Source organism: Lathyrus oleraceus, chromosome 2 (genome assembly GCF_024323335.1).
Source record: "Lathyrus oleraceus cultivar Zhongwan6 chromosome 2, CAAS_Psat_ZW6_1.0, whole genome shotgun sequence".
NCBI classification, from domain to species: Eukaryota; Viridiplantae; Streptophyta; class Magnoliopsida; order Fabales; family Fabaceae; genus Lathyrus; species Lathyrus oleraceus.
Window position 1 is genome coordinate 122,707,286 of NC_066580.1, and position 20,321 is coordinate 122,727,606.

Below are 20,321 nucleotides of genomic sequence, written 5' to 3' on the forward strand. Positions count from 1 at the left end.
GAAACTATCAGAACAATGGTGGAATGGACTCCCAAAATTCCAACAAATCAATATTCCAAAAAGGTGAAAGCGGCTACAACAGAGGTGGTGGATCAAACAATTACAAATGTGGCAACAATAGAGGAGGAACAAAGAAAGATGATAAGAGTAATGTCTAATGCTACAATTGTCAAAAGCTTGAGCATTTTGCTCGTGAATGTCATGCCAATAGGAATGATTCACAAGAAGCTGAAGTAAAGTTTGCAAGGCAATAGGATGATTGGAGCACACTGTTGATGGTGATCACTAAAGCATAAAACAACACATATGATGTAGTGGTAACTGGTTACACTCTACTAGTAACTAATTACTAGAAGTGGTAGATGGAAACTCTAACCAACTACGAGCCCGCAGTAACCAGTTACCATCAGTTGAAAACGTGATGCTGATTACGAAAGAAGATGCAGAATGCATCGATCAATGGTATCTTGACTTCAGGTGCTCAACTCAATAGTGTGACCTTTCTTACAACAATAGTGACAAGATAAGTTGTGATGAGATGTACTTTTGCTATTTGAATCCTTTTGAACATATTTATACTTTTTATATGAAGGGTTCAAAGACCGTTTAAACTTTGATGGATCAATAGAAAATGTAACCTTTGGTTGTAATATCTTGTCTAATTTAGATTTAAGAGTATTTACCTATTTTCGCCAAATGTATTAAGTTTCACAACCGAACCATGAAGGTTCTTCATCCTCATTCTTATCTTTTTGAATATCTACCATAGATTGCTTAAGAGCTTCCATATTCTTTTCGGTTTCTAAAACTTTAGCTTCTAAATATGAAAAGATTCTTTTGTTTGAAGCTAACTTTTTAAAAGCGTCTTCGGCTTCTCTATGTAGATTTTCAAAAGTCTTTTGTAATTGAGAATAAGACAATTCATTAATAGATTCAAGTTTAGAATGACTTACATTCTTCTTCTTTTTGTTGGCCATGAAACAAAGCTTATTCGATTCTTCGCTTGAACTTGAGATTTCAACAATTGAAGAATCACTTTCACTCTCCCAAACAATATAGGCTCTTCTAGACTTGCTATATTTCTTGTGATGGCCTTTCTCTTTGTATTTCTTGATCAATGGACAATCCGACTTATAATGATAGACTTTTCTACAATTGTAGCATGAGCCTCTATGTTTACCCTTCTTATTCTCATCTTCCTTTGAGGAGTTCGATATCCTTCTAAATTTGATTAGGTTCTTGTCGGAGTGCTTGACTCCATCTTTTCTTATGTACATATGATATCTTTTTACGAACAACCCCATTTCTTCATCATCAGAATTCTCGTCATCACTTGTTTCACAATCACTTTGCTCATTTGTTAAGTACTTTGAACTTGAAGCCTTTAGAGAAATAGACTTATTTTTTACCTCCTTGTACTTGCCTTTCTCCTTCTTTATCTTCTTCTCGTACTTTTTCTCATGTTTTTCCAAGAAAGTGAGTTCTTGTTCATGTTATTCTAACTTGCCAAATAAATTTGTGAGATCAAGTGATCTAAGATCACCCGCTTCTTTGATTGCGGTGACCTTAGGTTGTCATTCCCTATTAAGACACCTCAAAACTTTATTAGTAGAAATATCATTGGAAATAGGCTTACCTAGAGCATTCAAAAAATTTATAAGATGTGTGAACCTCTTTTGCATGTCGGCAATGGTTTCACCATGTTTCATGCGAAATAGTTCAAAATCTTGAGTTAAGGTATTGATCCTAGCTTGTTTGACTTCATTAGTTCCCTCATGGGTAACTTCTAATGCGTAGATTTGGCGATTTCACAATGGGAAACACAATAATATTCATCAACACCAAGTACAAATATGAGAATATTTTTTTGTCTTTCAATCATGTGACCATAATTTCCTATCATTATCATTCCATTGTGCTTCCGATTTTGGTACGACGACACCTCATTGGTCATTGTAATTTGATTAGGACGATCGGTGATGATGTCCCACACACCTTTATCAATCGAGTTGATATGGATACACATACAAGCTTTCCAATAACCGTAGTTTTCACCGCTAAAGATGGGCGCTCTATCGTACGTCCCTTTAGGTTCAGTAGCCATTTTCTAATAAGTGAATATTGAAGCACGTAATTAACTAGAGCTCTTGATACCACTTGTTAGACGAAGGAGACTTATCTAGAGGGGGAGGTGTATAGATCCCAAGTTAAATTTCTTTTACAAAATTTGTTTTGAAAATTTTAACGGCTAGTGAGAGTGACCCGAATCGAATCGTCTAAGCCGAACCGCTATCGAAAAGCCCGAATATGCATATATTGAATAAGTTATGATAATGTGAACAAATTGATCAATATACTTTTAACAATAATCACTTGAATGCTACAATAAAAGTGAAGTTTATTTTCAATGACAAAATACACAAAAACGCAATTGAAGTAAATTATCGAACACCTTGTGTGCAATCAATTTCGTTTAGAATTTTGTAGGTTTTGTTGATTTGCAAATCCAAACATAATCTAATAGATTTTGATAAACTCAACAAAACCTTTTTTCAAAAGGTTATCAAAATTTTTAACCAAATATATTGATCGCACAATCGACGGATTCAACAATTTACAAATGAAAAGTTATATATATATATATATATATATATATATATATATATATATATATATATATATATATATATAGAGAGAGAGAGAGAGAGAGAGAGAGAGAGAGAGAGAATACATAAGGATTTGTTTAGGAAGTTCTCCAATCGGCCTCACAATGGGTACGTCTTCCCTCATTTTGAACTCGAATTGAGATAATCAATCTTACTTTGCAAAAGTAGTTTTACAAGAGAAATATAGAAATACAACCCCACAAACCATATGTTTGATGTTGGTTCTAAAACTTCCTCTTCCCTTGATCTGAGCTTGATCAAGTCACCTAATAATACCAATTTGATCTACCGTCTTACGCTACTCCTTTGCAAGAAACCCCGTTCTTCAAAGCTTTCACTCGATTGAATCCAAGTTGTGAATTATTGTCACCCAAGATTTACCAATTTGATCCACCGTCTCACATTACTCCATTGTAAGAAACCCCGTTCTTCAAAGCTTTCAATCGATCGAATCCAAATTGCGTAATCTTGCCCAAAACCTTCAAATCACCAATTGATCTTGAAGGAAACCCTAGCTTGGTTTTCTTATTTGAAACCCCCAAAGATTCTCAATCCAGTTTACAATTCAACAACCTAAATTGGACGTTATGAACTCTGATTCTAGATGACACCCAAATAAAATATGATTATGTGTAATTTGTTTCTATGTATGTATAGAACATGGGTTGAAAATGAAGATAACTTTTTGTATATTCCTTGTTTCATATGTGGTTTTTCACACTTTGAAATGATGCATGTATGAAGAATTTATATGTGTGAAAGTTGGAGGCAAAAAAGGAAGCAAGATGTTTAGGAAAAAAATGCAAAATTTTCAAGATTTTTAATGCACGTGTCGACCTCTGTAGGTCATGTGTCATCACATTTAATGTATGTGTCAACATATTTAATGCATGTGTCAACCTGTATAGGTCATGTTTTGAGTCATAGAAGAAAGTTTTATTCTATGTGTCGACCTGAAACCCCTCCACAGTAAACACATCAAACAAAAGCTACAAGCTTTAAAATTGGACTAAATGTGTCGACTCATAACGTGTATATGTCAACTCATAGAAGAATTTTTCTTCTATGCGTCGATCTGAAATGCTTTATGTGTTGGCTCATGCATTACAAAAGCTACAACCTTTAAAAATGATCCAAATGTGTCGACTCATAGCATGTATGTGTCTACACATAGACTTGTTTTTCACATAAAAACCTATTTTTAATACATGAAACCTTTTCTACACCATTCCTAGGTTTCCTAATACTAAGATGAGCATTTAGAATCAGAGAATATCGTTCAATATACATAAATGCTAAAATGTCCTAATTTTGATATCATACAAAACATTTATAATAGGAAGGTGCACTCACAAATACAATATTTAATAAAAACTAAAATACATCAAAACACGTGTCACTGCCTAAATCTATATATATGGGTGGTTCCATCTTTCACTTTTGCTTATTTGATTCTCTTTCAATCTCGCTCAACTTGGTGAATTCTTTCATCCTATCCAAAAAGTTATCCGATCACAATTTAGCTTTCTCGGTGGAATGAGTTGTCCACTTCGGTGATGTTTGTTGTAACACCCCGATTTAATTTCGTATTTATTTATTATGTGTTTATTTTAATTAATCATTATTTGGTGTGATAATTAATTAAATATGTGTTCTTGTGATTATTTGAATTATTTGAATATATATGTTATTTGAATAATTGAATTTTATGAGTAGAAATAACAATTGTCTAGTAATGGGCCTAATTAATTAGAATGGGTGGATAAGTGGGTTAAGCCCATTATGAGTTAAGAAGATAGTAAGGGGTTTAGAGATTAGAGTTGGTTTTGTAAAATAAGAGAAGAAGAGAGAATAGAATAGAATAGAAGAGAAAGAGGAGAAGAGGAAACTAGAAGAAGAAGGACCTAGAGATTTCATCTATACTAAGGTAAGGGTGGGATTTCAAGTGGTTATGGGTAAACATAATGTATGTAATGTATGTGAGTTAGATATCATGAACTTAGGATTTGGGAATTTTGATTTTTGAGAAACCCTAACACGTATTTATGTTTTAATCCATGAAATTGATGTTTATGTTATGCTATGATGTTTCTATATTGAATTCCATGAATGAGTGTGTGTATAGAACATGATTTGGTGTATAATTGTATGTTTGAGTTTCACTTGAAAATGGTTGATTTGGGATTTTGGTGAAAATTAATGGAGCTTAAAATCTTGTTTCTATGATCCTAATAGTTGCTATATGATATATATATATATATATATATATATATATATATATATATATATATATATATATATATATATATATATATATATATATATATATATATATATATATATATATATATATATATATATATATATATATATATATATATATATATATATATATATAGGTTGTATAACTATTTATTTCATGAAAAATGATGGATTAATGTGGTTTTATGATGAAAATTCATGCTGGACAGCAGCATTTTCGCAACAACAATTTTTTTGGTTTTTGACAGCATTTTCGCAACAACAAATTTTCTGGTTTTGACAGCATTTTGAAAAACTTGTAAATTCAATAACTTTTGAACCGTAACTCCGTCTGAGGTGTCGTTTGGACCATTACAAAGCTAAGAATATTATGTATAATGTGATATTCATTTTAATAACAGTAGATTAATATTTTATTAAAAGAATCCTAATATGGATGTATGTTGTATGTGTGGTGAATATGAATGACATGTTTTCTATTGTTTGACATGTATTGGATGGTTTTAGATGGATTTTATGAAGAAACATAATACTTGAAATTATGTATGTGATGATGTGAATTGGTGAATTTGATGAATAATATGAATTGGCTTGTTTGCTTTATATTAATGTGTTGTGATGAGATGATGAATGTTATTTGATGTATTGTTTGAGATTGAAGTCATGTTAGGTGTATGTTGTGCAAATGTTGGATGTGGTATGCTTATGTATGATTAAGGGGTTGCGATCGTCTTAATTGTATGAGTCTTGTTGTTGTTGTTGCACACTTATACTAGCATGAGTCTATGAAAGAGGCAATGTTGGGTAATCTCGCATAAATTATTTGCTTGTCCCAAACCTAACGCCGAATGGGGTTTGAAAGCTTAAGGCCAGATCAAGATTTAGAGGTTGTTATCTAGTCTATTTAAGAGACGCTCGGCAAGTCGAAAATTATAACGGATGGGATCCGCATGCCTATCGCATTGAGTCACACGTGTCAGTGTGAATTATTGTTTGTGTGATTATGTGATATGATTGTGTGAATATGATTTTGGTAGATATGCATATACGTGGATTTTAGGTGATCCATTTTATATGAATTGTTGATGTGTTGTTGATGTGATATGTGTGCATATTTGTGATATATGTGATGAAATGGTGACTTGTATACATTATGGAATCATGTGAAAGTTGTATACATATTTGATGATGATTTGTAAATGATGATGGATGATAATATGTACATGAAATCGATATTTTGTGAAATATGACTTTTGTACATCGTTTAATATTTATAAATGAATACTTGTGGATTGTTGAGCCATGTCGTATGATGGTAAACATGTGATTCTTTAATAAGATGATATGATGCATGTTTGTATGAAGCGTGACGAATTCTAATAATATATGTATGTTTGCTATACATTTCATATTATTATATTTTTCTATAATGATTTGAGTTCTCACCCTTCTGTTGGAATGATGTTCAATCGCGACATCGCTCAGGTACCGGAGATAGTGGTGCTTCACACAAGGATTAGATTCGGAGGCTAGTTCTTGTTGTATTTTGACTAGGTAGTCTATGGTGCTCTGGTCATGTAACACTTGGGTTTATGAGATTATTTATATTTGTTTTGACTTTGAGAGATATTGTTGTGCTTTATTTTATCTTGTTATTTGGATATGTTGGTTTTGATGTTGAGTGGCCTTAGAGCCCAAAACGATATTTTGTGGTAGATGATTTATGGGAATCATCACTATTTACCATTTATGAAGAGAGATGTTATTCTGCTGTTTGAGTTTGCATGTTGGTTATTTGGTTTTGATTTATAATTCGTGTTACTTGTATGTGACCATGGCATGTGTTGTTTATGGCAGAAGTAAATGTGATACCCTCGTGTATGCGTGCTTTAATTTACTCTGATCATGCAATTGTATGCTGTATTTGAGTAGTAGTAGTTTGTGGGGTGTTACATTTGTGGTATAGGGTATCCCGGTTTCAAGTAAACTTGAACAAAATGTAGTAATTTTGAAAGCCATCTAATACATATAATGCGCTTGATTGGATTTTGAAGTGGGGTACTTTGGACTTGAAAAAATGTTAGAAGTCATATCTTTTTAGATTAATACATATCATATTATATGCAATTACTATTAGATGATTCATTTCAAGGAAGACCATCCATTTTTCCTCTGGTGTCGGATTGTAAACACAAGGAATAAGATATTCTTAAATTATATCGAAATGTTCTTTTTTCCCCGTATATCATTATGCATGATTCTTTATGCGCCTTAAACTCTTTGGGAAGTTGTTGGTGGACAAGTGTATGATTCTCCCCTCCTTTATCAAAGCAGAGCTGAAACAACACGATAACCACAGTTACCGTCACCCTTAACATATATAATGTGTTCATTGTATTTGTGCATAAAAGCTTACATCTCTTCAATGTGTATGATTTTTGGTAAAGGTGGTGAAAAAGATGGTTTGCTAATGCAAACAACTTTGAACACACTTTTTATTTTTATAGATTTTGAAGTTGGAGAATCCGGAAAAACTTCGTCAACATGTTCGAAATAGGACGAAGACCGAATCGTTGAATTGTCACTATGTGTTAGTTTAAACTTTTTATGAGCATCCTTTTTTTTACAAGTTGGGAGGGTGATTTCAAATATGTGGTTTATAGATAGGCAATATTCCTCAATTTCTCTTTTGATGTACAGTTTCACGTTGTCATCAACTTTTCAAAATCTCTATTGAATCACTCATCATTCTTTCATGATAGATATATTCGATTTAGCATCCTTCATCACACCATTATCATCAAACCAAAACCTTTTCTAGTGGGTGTAAACCTCATCCATTCGTATGGGACTATCAAGTTTCATCTTCTTTGAAATTAAACAAGCACATGAAAAGTCATACATATTTCTAAGTGTACAACCATACTTTGAGTTATATCAACCTACTTTATCAGCTCATTTGACTTCATGATAAATAAAATTCAATCCCGCTCGAGATATATTGTCCACCAAATATGAATAAATATTGTTGTCTCCTAATCTATGTTCTAATACTGTAATGTTGCGACGAAATGATGTTTGTATTTCGTTATGCTGATTTTGGATCATTTGGTTCACGGAGTCTCAACCTCGACATACATCATCTTTACTATTTCCCAACCAATTATTCAATATAGCTTGAGAAAATTTAACCATGTTAGTTGTTTTATATTCAAAGTGTCTAACCTGATCGATCAAAGAACAAAGAATATTCTCCTACACCTGGTCTAGAATTGTACTTTCAGCATATTTCAAGAAATCCATATACTTCTCACACACCCTCCTGAAATGTATTACAAATTCGACATATGACTCTTATGTAGAAGAATTTATTATAACATTTTAGACATCCATTATGCTTTCCAATATCACACCAACTTTGACCATTTTCTCATCTTCATCATTTATTTGTTTGGTCCCTGCCGTAGGCTTTAAACTACTTCTCATATTTTTTGTTATGTACATACATAATAATACATATGATGTAGAAAACACCTTTGCAACCGAATTCATCAATGCAGTATCGCGATCGGTGACAATGAACTTTGTCATATTTTCTTGATCCTTCAACATAATCTGACACACTTCTAATGGCCAGATAACATTGTCATCTTTTCCACTTTCCAAAATTACAAACCCAACTGAAAAAATTATCTCTGTAAAAGTAACACCAACAATTTCCAGAAGTGGAAGCTTGTACTAATTGATTATATATGTTGAACCAATAACGAGCACATTGAGAAATATGTTGAACAAGTTTATGAAATCAGGATGACTCCAAAATATATCTCAAACGGTTTCTCTATCCTCATACACTCTGTACCTAAATACATAATGATTATCATCCAAAAGCTTCAGCAATTGTTGTATTTCAATTCTTGGACCTCTTATCCTCTTGTTGTTTCGGACACAAACATTGTATATTTGCTTGATATTTTAGATATTTTGAGGTCTTTTCCGTTTAAAAGTTGCAAGTATATTTTATGGTTGCACCATGTTCAATGTCATGTACAATGGGATGACCTACTAACTTTTTAACACATATGTTGATTATGTATACAAACCACATTAATGTCCATGTAATATTCACCTAAATAAACCTTAAATAAAGAAAGAAAACACAATAAAATCTTAATTTATTTAAAATGTATTTATATAATGATGAAATTTCTATTTCTATATATTACTATTATCTTTTGTGATGTTATTATGACGACACTTTATTCTCTGTACCGCAAATAAATATAAATAATGTTAATAATAAAGAAACGTCACAACGTTCATCTTACGCTAACATTCAATTCAATACTTTCCGATTTTTTCTAAAATCTCTCCTTTTCTTCTTCTTCAACCCTCATTCTCAATCATTCGTTCTTCTTCCACGCTCCCGACTCAGGTTAGTTTTTTCATCATTTTTGTCTTCAATTCTCTTTATTGCTCTCACGATCTATTGCTTATATACAACCTTTATTGCGTTTTTCTTTTTTGAAGTTTCCATTATCATGGCTTCGAAACGTATCTTGAAGGAGCTCAAGGATTTGCAGAAGGATCCTCCAACGTCATGCAGTGCAGGTTATCTTCTTGATCCATTTCTCCTTCATTCTTTTTTTCCAATTTCTGTTAAATTTCAATGTAAAGCATAACTATAGCTAAGATTATGATGAATTTTGTCTGAATTTGTTCAATTAATTTATAATCATGATTGTTGCTCCATGCTTTTTCATCTGTTAGGGTTCTCTTTGCTAATTAGTTTCATTAATGATATATTTATCTGCTGTTTTTGTTATTTGGTGATTTTGTAAGTTGTAATTAGCTTTGTGATATTTCTGTTTCTTCTGAAAATATAATTGATAATTATTTTAAAAGAGATTGTTATTGGTGTTGTTGTTGTTTATATTAGGTCCTGTGGCTGAGGACATGTTCCACTGGCAAGCCACGATCATGGGACCGTCTGATAGTCCATATACAGGCGGTGTTTTCCTGGTTTCGATACATTTTCCTCCTGACTATCCTTTCAAGCCACCAAAGGTACTCTACCTATTTCATTGCTTACATTAATCACTTGTATCGTCGTGTTTTTGTGTTGCGATTGTGTTGAGTGTTTCTTTTAGAAGTTATGTGTATGGAGATTAAACTGATTTCAAATGCATTTGGTTTCAATGATAATTGTGATTGTGAACTTGGTTTTCGTTCTATACAATTGGTTTCAATAATGATTGTGAGTGTGAACTTAGTGTTTGTTCTCCTTCATTCTTGTACAGTTGTGGATGTTTTTTTAAGCAACGTTCTTGAAACCCTTTGTGCACAGACTGCTCTAATTGTGTCAAGGTTGGCTGGTTTTGAATCAGTCTTGTACAAATGCAAACAGGTTGACTACCCTTGACCGTGTGTGTGGTTTCCTTTTAAGTACTATCAATTATGAATATTCTTGTATATAATGGAGGAGATGAAAATTACACATAATATTTTTTAAAGTTGAACCCTTGAATTGAAGGGAGAGAATACCTTTGGTGGGTGAAAATGTAAATCCTGAGAGGCCTTATGAGTTTAGAATGTTCGGATAGCTTTTTTTGAAACTTTGAAGGATGCTTTATTCACACTTCTATTTTTTCCCTTCATATTTCATGCTACATTCGTACTTCAGAATGCAATACAACATTCTTTTTCCTATTTGGATCAAACAACATGATTGTATTTTTGTCAAGAACCAATTCTTTGTAAAGCTTTTTAAGATATAAGCCCTTCATAATTATTTTACCTGGATTTTTCTTGGCCTTTCAATGCTTCGAATTATTGTTCTTATTTTCATTTTATTGTACGACCAAACCATCTTTGGCAAGATTCTATCATTGTTTACTCAATAGACACTACTACAATTTTGATCTTTGTATGTCCACACATCTACCACTTCATAATCTCTGCAACACTTAGATTTTGCTTGTGTTTACGCTATATTGCCTTGCATTCAGCACCATAGAATAATTTTTCTTTCTTTTGATATTGGAGACACCTTTTGATCACAAATAACACTTGAAGCTGTTTTACACTTCATCCACCTAGCTTGAATCTCATCAACACGTCTCCCTCCATCCAAAGATAGCATCTAAAACTTTTTTTTCTAGGACAGTTCACAATTTCTAAATGGCAAAATATTTATGTTTGACAATTGACATTGTATAATGTTGTACAAGATGAATTGGGTTTTCCATGTAGCTTCTGTCAATCTAGCTGTGGTGGGTATTTTCTTATTGTTGCCATGCAGTTTGGTGTGAAGAAAACATCCCAAGTGTTTTGTGATTTAGACTGTGGTGCATCACAAGTGTTTTGTGATTTAGACTGTGGTGCTAGTAAATCATTTGTATAATCTAGCTGTGGGTATTTTCTTATTGTTGCCGTGCAGTTTGGTGTGAAGAAAACATCACAAGTGTTTTGTGATTTAGACTGTGGTGCATCACAAGTGTTTTGTTTTGATGTGAAGAAAACATCATAAGTGTTTTGTGATTTGACATGTGGTGCAAGTAAATCATTTGTAATCATGATTATCGGGGAAGTCCCCTCAAGGCATCATTCACAGATTAAGAATAGAGCATTTGTCTTTGAGTGCTCTATGTTTCATTCTTTCCCTGTACTGTAGGATAGAAAGATAATGTGTCTAGATTTCTTCCTTTTTTCTGGTTGGTCGAAAATACTAGGATCTCTTAGTTCATTTAAGGAGAAGTTGTCCATTAATTGAGTCTTACAACTAATACTCTTGAATTGCAATTTCTTCTTTCCATAAATTTTTATATCTTGATTTGACATGTAAACTTCCTACTGTGCACTTGCACTGCTGAACTTTCATGTAAGCGTAGCATGTTTTCTGGTCTTTCTTAAGCATTAGTAATAAGATTTCTTTCTAGTCTTCTCATCTTTGTTTATTTAATGACACGAGGTTTTTTTGGTTAAAAAGTTCATAGGCAACAATTTTTGGAGTCTTCATGTATGAATTTGCACGAATATATTGTGTTCAACTACAACTCAGTCTAATCTTGGCTCACTGTGCTTTTGACTTTTTTGGTTGCAAGAAGAAAATAGGATGAAAAAATTGGAGAAGAGAGAGAGTAAGAAATAGGTGTATTTTGTATATGTTTGGATGCAGAGATAATAGAGAAAATTTTGATCCTTGTCTATGCTTCTTTTGGTAGGACAGAAAAATAGAAAGAGGGAAGAGCATTGATGGGTATCAGAATTAAAAAAAGAAATAGAAAATTTATAATCATACTCTTTTATTTGTCTGAAGTGCTTGAGGAAACTCTATAGGAAGCAAAATGCAATATAAAAAAATGTAGAGCAAGTGTTTCGGAAATATTGAAGAAAGAATGATGTATCTATCACCGCAAAATTGATAGATGAAGGGAGTGGTTCATTACAATTTCCTAACAATGTTTTAAAAACCTTGTACTGTTCACAAGTTTCTATCTGCTACTGCTTAACCGTCCACCTTTATATCTTGTCTAATCATCTTAACTACCATTTTTCATTTCAACGAGTACTTTGATTTGTTTTGAGGGGCATATTTCGTCACTGTTGCCTTCTCATTTTGAGATTCCATTCTTGTCAAACCAGTGTTCTTGCATGCATCTATACTTGGTCACATAGCTTGATTAGTTAAAAAGAGGTTGGAAAGAAAGTTGAATTAGTGGGTAAGAAAACTTGGTTGGATGTAAATTAATGAATTTTGCTAATCCAGTCTGTTCAATAGCCCGCATATGCTAACCCAGTCTTTTTCTAAGTTGTCATTGGATAAACTAGCAGCTTACATACACTAGAATTTTCTAGTTTAATTTTCTTTTAAAATAGCTGTTTTAGTTTGTGATAGTAAGTTAATCATTTTGTTACTTCCTAAGACCAAGTTTAGAACTAATAAAATGTCTTATCTTAATACTTTATAGGACCAATTTAAAACTAATAAAATTAGTATGTTTGACGACTGCAGGTTGCTTTTAGGACCAAGGTATTCCACCCAAACATCAACAGCAACGGTAGCATATGTCTCGACATTCTCAAAGAACAGTGGAGTCCAGCACTAACCATTTCCAAGGTTTGAATATTACTTTGCTTGTTTATCTTGCCACTTACCAGACATAGATCATGTCTGTCATGAGACAAATTCCAAGTGTTGGCGTAGTATATTTTTGGTTGGGTTGCGACTGCGGCCTATTAGCCGCAGTTATATTGCTGTATAGTGTAGTATATTTTGGTAACTTGAATGATATGATGATATACATTATGTACCCAGCTGATTAGACTCATTCCTCAATTTAGGTCCTTTTGTCAATTTGCTCATTGTTGACGGACCCCAACCCTGACGATCCACTTGTGCCTGAAATTGCGCACATGTACAAGACGGACAGGGCCAAGTACGAGGCCACAGCCCGCAGCTGGACACAGAAGTATGCCATGGGATGATCATGCATGTCTGAGCTGTTCAATTAAAACAGCAATGTCATAATTAATGTAAAAGAGCAACAGATATTTTGAATGAATTTTAATGCTTTATTGTTTAGTGGAACTTAAAGCTGGCAAGGGATCCCAGTTATCATTTGTGAATATTGCATTGTAAGACTCCTGTGATTGAGGAAACTGTAATGTTATGCAATCTATCTGCTTGTTGGTACTCCAGATTAGCGACAAAGATACAAGGGTCACAAATTAAGCAGTGACTTCTTACATCGGTGAACAGATTCGGATTCTGTTCTAGATTTTGTTAGATGAAAGATCAGATCACTTGTATCCTGATATTAATTTTAAAGTCGATTTTGCAAGGTTAGACAATATTTGATCTTGATCCAAATCTGCTACCAAGTATTTTTTTCTAAAGAAAACATAGACCAGAGACATTAAAATACATATCAGAAAAAAATACTTAAATGTATTTGGTCTATTCATTATATCTAAAAAGTTAAAAACTAAAAATATAACAAGTATATGAGGGAGTACTATGATTATATTTTTGTGACTGAACCTATAGTTGTTTTTCTTGATAATTGCTTGACATTTAGTTAGATAGTAGTAATTATGCTTAGTGCTTCTATTGTACGTTGAAATTTTGGAGGTAGTGGTATTGATCCCCAATTATGCCTTTTAAACATTATTCTATGATGTAGACATTGCAACTACAAGCAAAACATATTAGGAGGATCTAAATTACTGTCCTTTTAAGAATGTGAAAGTGGGGACGTTGGCCATGGTTCTTGTGTCCATATGAAAAATGTATGCAATGTTTTTGAGTATTTTCAATTATGATTGGTTTCAAGTTTCTACTTTCTTTTTCCCAATGAGAGAAAGTGGTCAAGTAAAACAGTAACAGATACGGTAAGTTTTGATGTAAACGTTCACACATTGGCTCCTTGGAGCCTTTAGAGTTCGAGACTCAATTTGTCAACTAAGACAAGTTTATATTTAATGAGACATAAATTGTCAATTAATTGTGTTTTAGGGCCGAATCATGCATGAAATTAGGAGAATCTTTATAGAGTTGAAAGGTTGAGTTGACTTATTAGTTTAATTTACACAATCCTATCCATTAAAAAGGATGCTGGAAAGCACTAATAATGCAGCAGGAGTGAGACACGTTTTTGGTTAGGTGATAGCAACTTACTAGCAAGTTGCTAGAATTTAAGTGAGTGGTTAATAGTAATACTTAATAGTACAAAACACAAGAGAGAATTAGAGGTAAATTAATAATTTAAAAAAGAAAAGAAAGAGTAATCAAAAGTCGATGTCACTTGGATGACAAGCAAAAATAAGTGAGGAGCTGGGTCACTAGTGTGCAACGTTTTGCCCCTTGTAGCAGCACATATAACACAACACGTGGTTGACCATCTTGCATGCTTGTTTTGCCTTTGCTTGTTCCTCAAGGCAAAACCTAAATAAAATCTTTACAATTAGATAGATCCATTGTACTGATGAGTCTATGATGTAACACTTCATTTTTTTTTCTTAATTCAAACTAATTGTCCATATGTTTTAGAGAACTTCTTTGTCATGTCTAGAATTTAAAATAAAATTTATTTTCTCATAGACCATTTGTCATGTCTAGAATTTAAACTAAAATTCATTTTTTTCATAGACCAGCCATGCATAAAAACTTTTGACAACATGATGTCGTATATACTATATATTTGATTTGCCTGTGTTGGAAGAGTTGCAAACAATTTTAGAGGTGATTGGTTCTTCGTATAATTTATTCTGACTTTAAAATTAATTAATTTAAAATTAAAATTTGTAGTTTTGAAGTTTAAATGTTATTTTTACATTAAAATTTACTATTCAACTCAAATTTGTATCAAATTATTCAAACATAAATTATTTTATATTCAACTCGCTTTTAATTAATCAATTTTGCATAACCCATTTACATTTAATCATAATTAATTTTACATAAGCAATTCACCTAACATCAATTTCTTTTCACCGCATAACCAAACATATGCTATAATACTATTTTAGTTATTTTTATTCAACATTTCAACAAAATTCATACATGTGAATATCCACACCAACGCGTCCCTCGTTGGACGGATTTGAGTTTTAATGCAGTGTATAATATATATTTGAATGTATCATTGAAAGTTTGGTTTTCCACTATGCATGATTGGATTTATATAGGTAGTCAAGTTACTTGCAGCTTAAGTAACTAAAATAACAACCATCCTATATTCTAGGAGTAAAATAACTATAATAACTAACTTGAATAAGAAATATTCAATAGTCTCCCTCAAGCTGAAGCATAGTCGTTGGATATGCTTAGCTTGGATAAAATCAAGGAAAAAGGTTAAGGTTCAAGAGGTTTCGTGAGGATGTCAGCAAGCTGCGCAAAGCTGGGAATAGGTAGAAGATGAAATAACTTAGCAACGAGCTTTTCTTTAACAACATGGCAGTCAATTTCGATGTGCTTCATTCTTTCATGAAACATGGCATTGGCAGCAATATGTCGAGCGAATTAGATGTAGTAGTAGAGAAGAGCAGGAGTGGTGAATTGGACCTTGAAGTCACTGAGCAAGTATGTCAATCGTTGAAGTTCACAAATGGTGGAAGCAAGTGCATAATACTTAGCTTATGATGATGAACGAGAGACTGTGATTTGCTTTTTAGATTTCCATGAAATGAGTGAATCTCCTAGGAAGATGCAAAATCATGTGATTAAATGACGACTGTCAATGCATGAGGCCCAATCTGAGTCGTTATAGGCCTTGAGTTGGAGAGTAGAAGTGGAGGAGAAAAAAATCCTTGAGAGGGAGATTGTTTGATGTATCTACGAACACGATGAACAACTTGGAGGTGGAGGGTGGTAGGAGAGGACATGAATTGGTTTAGCTGATGAACAAAATAACTTAGATCAGGTATGGTCGTGCATAAGTAAATTAATCTCCCAATGAGCCTTCTATATCCAGTTGGATAAGTGGGACATGATTCATTAGATGTGGAGAATTTGTGAGCTTTTGTCATGTGTGTGGGGGCAGGTTTTGCACCAAGAAGACATGTGTCATGTAACAGATCTAAGGCATATTTTCTTTGGCAAATAGAGATACCAAGAGAGGAAAAAACCACCTCAATGCCTAAGAAAAATTGTAGCTGTCCAAGGTCTTTATTTTTAAGGTGATGCCAAGTGTGAATTTCAACTTATGTATTTCTTCCAAAGTCATTGCCAGAGATGATCAAGTCATCAACATATATGAATAAAATGGTGCGATTGTGGTTAGTGATTTTTATGAAGAGAGAATGGTCTGAAGAAGATTGCTTGTAATGCAAGGAAAGAAGAAAGGTGGACAGTTTAGAGAACCATTATCAGTTGGCTTGTTTCAAGCCATATAATGATTTTTGTAGTTTGGAAAAATGGTCAGGAATTGGTGGAACAAACCCAGGAGGTGGTGTCATGTAGACTTCCTCCTCAAGGTCACTATAGAGGTAGGCATTATTCACATCAAGTTGAATAAAATTCCATTGTTTGGAAGTAGCTGTAGCCAAAAGAAGTATGAAATTTGTTATTTTGGCTACTGGAGAGAAAATGTCCATGTAGTCAAGGCCTTTAGTTTGTGTGTAACCCTTAGAAACTAATCGAGCTTTATATATTTCTACAGATCCATCAACATGTCGTTTTATTTTATACACCCATTTACATGATATTATTTTCTTGGTTTGTGGTAAAGGAGTAAGGAGCCAAGTGTTGTTAGCTTGTAAGACATGTAATTCAGTGAGCATGGCTTGATTCCAACACTCATGTTGGGAGGCATGTTTGAAAGTGTTTGGTTCATCTTGAGAGGTAATGGAAAAGATGTAATGGCTTGAGTTGGAAGGCAATGAGGGGTGGCAAGGTAAGGTTGAATAGGATATGGGCAATTATCATGTGTGAAAGATGGACAAGAGATGAGATTGTTATAAATAAAGTCAGTAAGTCCTTTAGGCCTGAGTATGATTCTATTGGAAACCTTTGAAGTAATGACAGGTGTGGAGTCTGGTATAGGTACTGAAGTGTGATATTGGTGGATCGAGGAATTATTTTTATGGGTGTAAGGTATTGAATTGGTATATGGAAAGGTTGGTGAGGAGAGTTCGTAGGTATATCAGGTGGACCAAAATTAAGAGTAGAGGATTAAGGAAAATGTAGGTGTTATAGTGTTAATGGAGTCATGAAGTTGTTCTAGGAAAGGAATATCGTAATCAAGGATTCTTGTTAGTGTGATTGAGGGAACATCAGTAGATGAGGTGAAAGGAAATTAGTCTTCACAGAATGATACATCTCTAGACAAAATATTTCTCTGGTGTGAAGATTCAGAATAATGTAAACTTTGGTGCCTGGCTTGAAACAAAGAAAAACACCATTAGTTTCACGAGGATTAGGTTTTTGTCGTCCTTGAAGAATGGTCGATGCAAAAACTAGACAACCAAACACTTTGATGTTGTCACAATTAGGAGGTGAGCCATGAAGTAATTCATAAGGGGAATTATAACTAATTACAAGAGATGAAAGTTTGTTGATTAAGAAGACTGCATGATTGATGGCAAAGTTCCAGAATTTTTTTGGGGAGATTGCACTAAAACATAAAGACTCTTGCTACATTTAGAATATGTATATGATTTCTTTCTGCAACAATATTTTGTTGAGGTGTCTTAATGCAAGTCCTTTAACTAAGAATACCTTTTTCTTTGAAGTAGGTGTCCATGAGGAACTCTTTACATTATTAGTTCTAACTTACTTCACAGTCTTGCCAAATTGTGTGAGGGCCAAACTAATGAATTGCATGATCAGGGACATAATCTCTGATTTGATTTTCATTAGGAAGGTCCAACTGTGTCTGGTATAGTCGTGTATAATAGTCAAAAATTAAGAATGACCATGGACTGATGAGGGTGTGAAAGGACCCCAAATGTCCATGTGGATTAGCTCAAAAGAAGAGACAATTTTAATGGTGCTTAATGGAAATGAGAGTTTTGTTTGTTTAGCATAATGACATCAATCAAAAATAGTATTGGATGGATAAAAAACAATAGGAAATCATTGCTCTATATTATTGATGACATTGTGTGATGGGTGTCCAAGTCTATGATGCCATAGGCTAAACTTGTTGGGCACATTATAATTACAAGTGTTTGTAGGTACATTAATGTTGGGAGGAGGAAAAGTAATAAAATCCTGACTAAGAATATACAAATATTTGAAAACTCTAGCAAGCCCAATCATCCTCAATGAAGGTTGCTCCTGGATTACACAAGAGCGATGATAAAAAAATAAGGCTGGTCCAGATTCTGACGATGATCCAAAATCTAGAGGTAATCTAATCTATGGAAATGGAGCTTCTGGAGGTGGATCTTCTGAAGGAAGAACTTCTGAAGATATTGATTCTAATTCTGAAGATAAGTTAGAGCCTGAAAATGATTCAGAGAGTGAGTCAGAATCAGAAGGTCAGATTGACTCTGAGGGAGAATCTGATTCTGATGGTGATTCAGATTCTGGTGGTAGTCCAGGTTCTAGGAATATTCTAGATTCTGAAAGTGGTCATGCTTCTAGAGATGGTACTTCCGGAGTTCCATCATCTAATACTGTTCCAGAATCAGAAGGTTCTAAACAAGTTCAGAGGCCACAAAGAATTAGAAACATTCCGAGAAGGTTTGCAAAGTTTTACATGCTGCAACACACTAAAATAAATTCTGAAGGGGAAGTTATCCAGTGTTCCATGTTAGTAGACTCTGAAACCGTAAGTACGGAAGAAGCTCTCAAGCAGAAGGTCTGGCTAAAGGCCATGAAAGAAGAACTTGAGCTTCTGAAGAGATTTGAGCTGCTTAATTGTAAAGTTGTTGTCATACCTGCTGATACAAATCAAAAATTGGATTCTGATTCTAATGGTGATGATGTAGATGCGACAACGTTCAAGCAATTGGTAGGGTCTCTGAGGTATTTGTGTAATACCAGACCTGATATTTGCTATGCAGTTGGTATGATGAGTAGGTTTATGAGTAAACCGAAGTGGTCTCATTACTAAGCTGCTATCAGAATTCTGAGGTATATAAAAGGAACTCTGAAGTCTGGAGTTTTGTTCCCTTCTAGTGCTGAAACTGGCTCAGAACTTCTGAGTTACTCAGATTCTGATTGGCGTGAGACAAAGTTGACAGAAGAAGTACTTCTAGATACTTGCTTAAGTTTTCGGGAAGTCCAATTTCTTGGTGTTCCAAGAAGCAACCAATTGTTGTGTTGTCAACATGTGAAGCAGAATATACTGTAGGTGCTGTGACTACATGTCAAGCTGTGTGGCTTCTGAATTTACTGCAGGATTTGAAGATCAAGGTAAACAAGCCTCTGAAGTTGATGATCGCTAACAAGTCTGCAATCAATCTTGTCAAGAATCTAGTGCCGCATGGGAGAAGCAAGCATATTGAGACTAAGTATCACTTTCTGAGAAATCAGGTTCAGAATGGAGTGCTAGAAGTTGTGCATTATAGCATCCAGAAGCAGCTGACAAATGTTCTGACGAATGTGATCAAGACTGATTAATTTCTCCGCTTGAGGAATGAAATTGGTGTTGTTAGTTTTGGTTAAGCTGAATATGAATTAAGGGATGATGTTAGAATTAATTCATATTTTCAGAAACTTGTAGACAAAGTTTGTTAGAGGTTATTTTAGTATTTCTCCTAAAATCCCACTTGTATTTAAGTAAGTGAGTAATGTGAACAAACAGTACCTTTATTCCTTTTGCAGTGTGCGTGTGCATTTTTCTGTGTAGCCGTTTTGAATAGTGGAAGTTTGTTATTATTCTTTCTTTTCTCTCTTGTTTCCATTGTTCATCTTTATCACTTTGTGCATCAACAATATTCTTA

General features: G+C 33.6%; 1 protein-coding gene across 1 annotated transcript; it reads left to right on the forward strand.

The window, feature by feature from the left end:
• Positions 1–9,180: 9,180 nt before the first annotated feature.
• Positions 9,181–13,628, forward strand: LOC127118428 (ubiquitin-conjugating enzyme E2 28). Its single transcript, XM_051048632.1, has 5 exons — positions 9,181–9,363; positions 9,459–9,539; positions 9,868–9,995; positions 12,943–13,047; positions 13,272–13,628. Exons 2-5 carry the CDS (start codon positions 9,470–9,472, stop codon positions 13,413–13,415), a joined length of 447 nt encoding a protein of 148 aa, XP_050904589.1. The 5' UTR covers positions 9,181–9,363; positions 9,459–9,469; the 3' UTR covers positions 13,416–13,628.
• The last annotated feature ends 6,693 nt before the right edge of the window (positions 13,629–20,321 follow it).

What these genes read in the sequence shown, in the direction of transcription:
- LOC127118428 (XM_051048632.1), top strand. Translation starts at nt 9,470, where the DNA reads ATGGCTTCGAAACGTATCTTGAAGGAGCTCAAGGATTTGCAGAAGGAT. An exon ending in TCCAACGTCATGCAGTGCAG is followed by an intron (nt 9,540 to 9,867) that starts GTTATCTTCTTG and finishes TGTTTATATTAG; the next exon opens with GTCCTGTGGCTGAGGACATG. An exon ending in ATCCTTTCAAGCCACCAAAG is followed by an intron (nt 9,996 to 12,942) that starts GTACTCTACCTA and finishes TGACGACTGCAG; the next exon opens with GTTGCTTTTAGGACCAAGGT.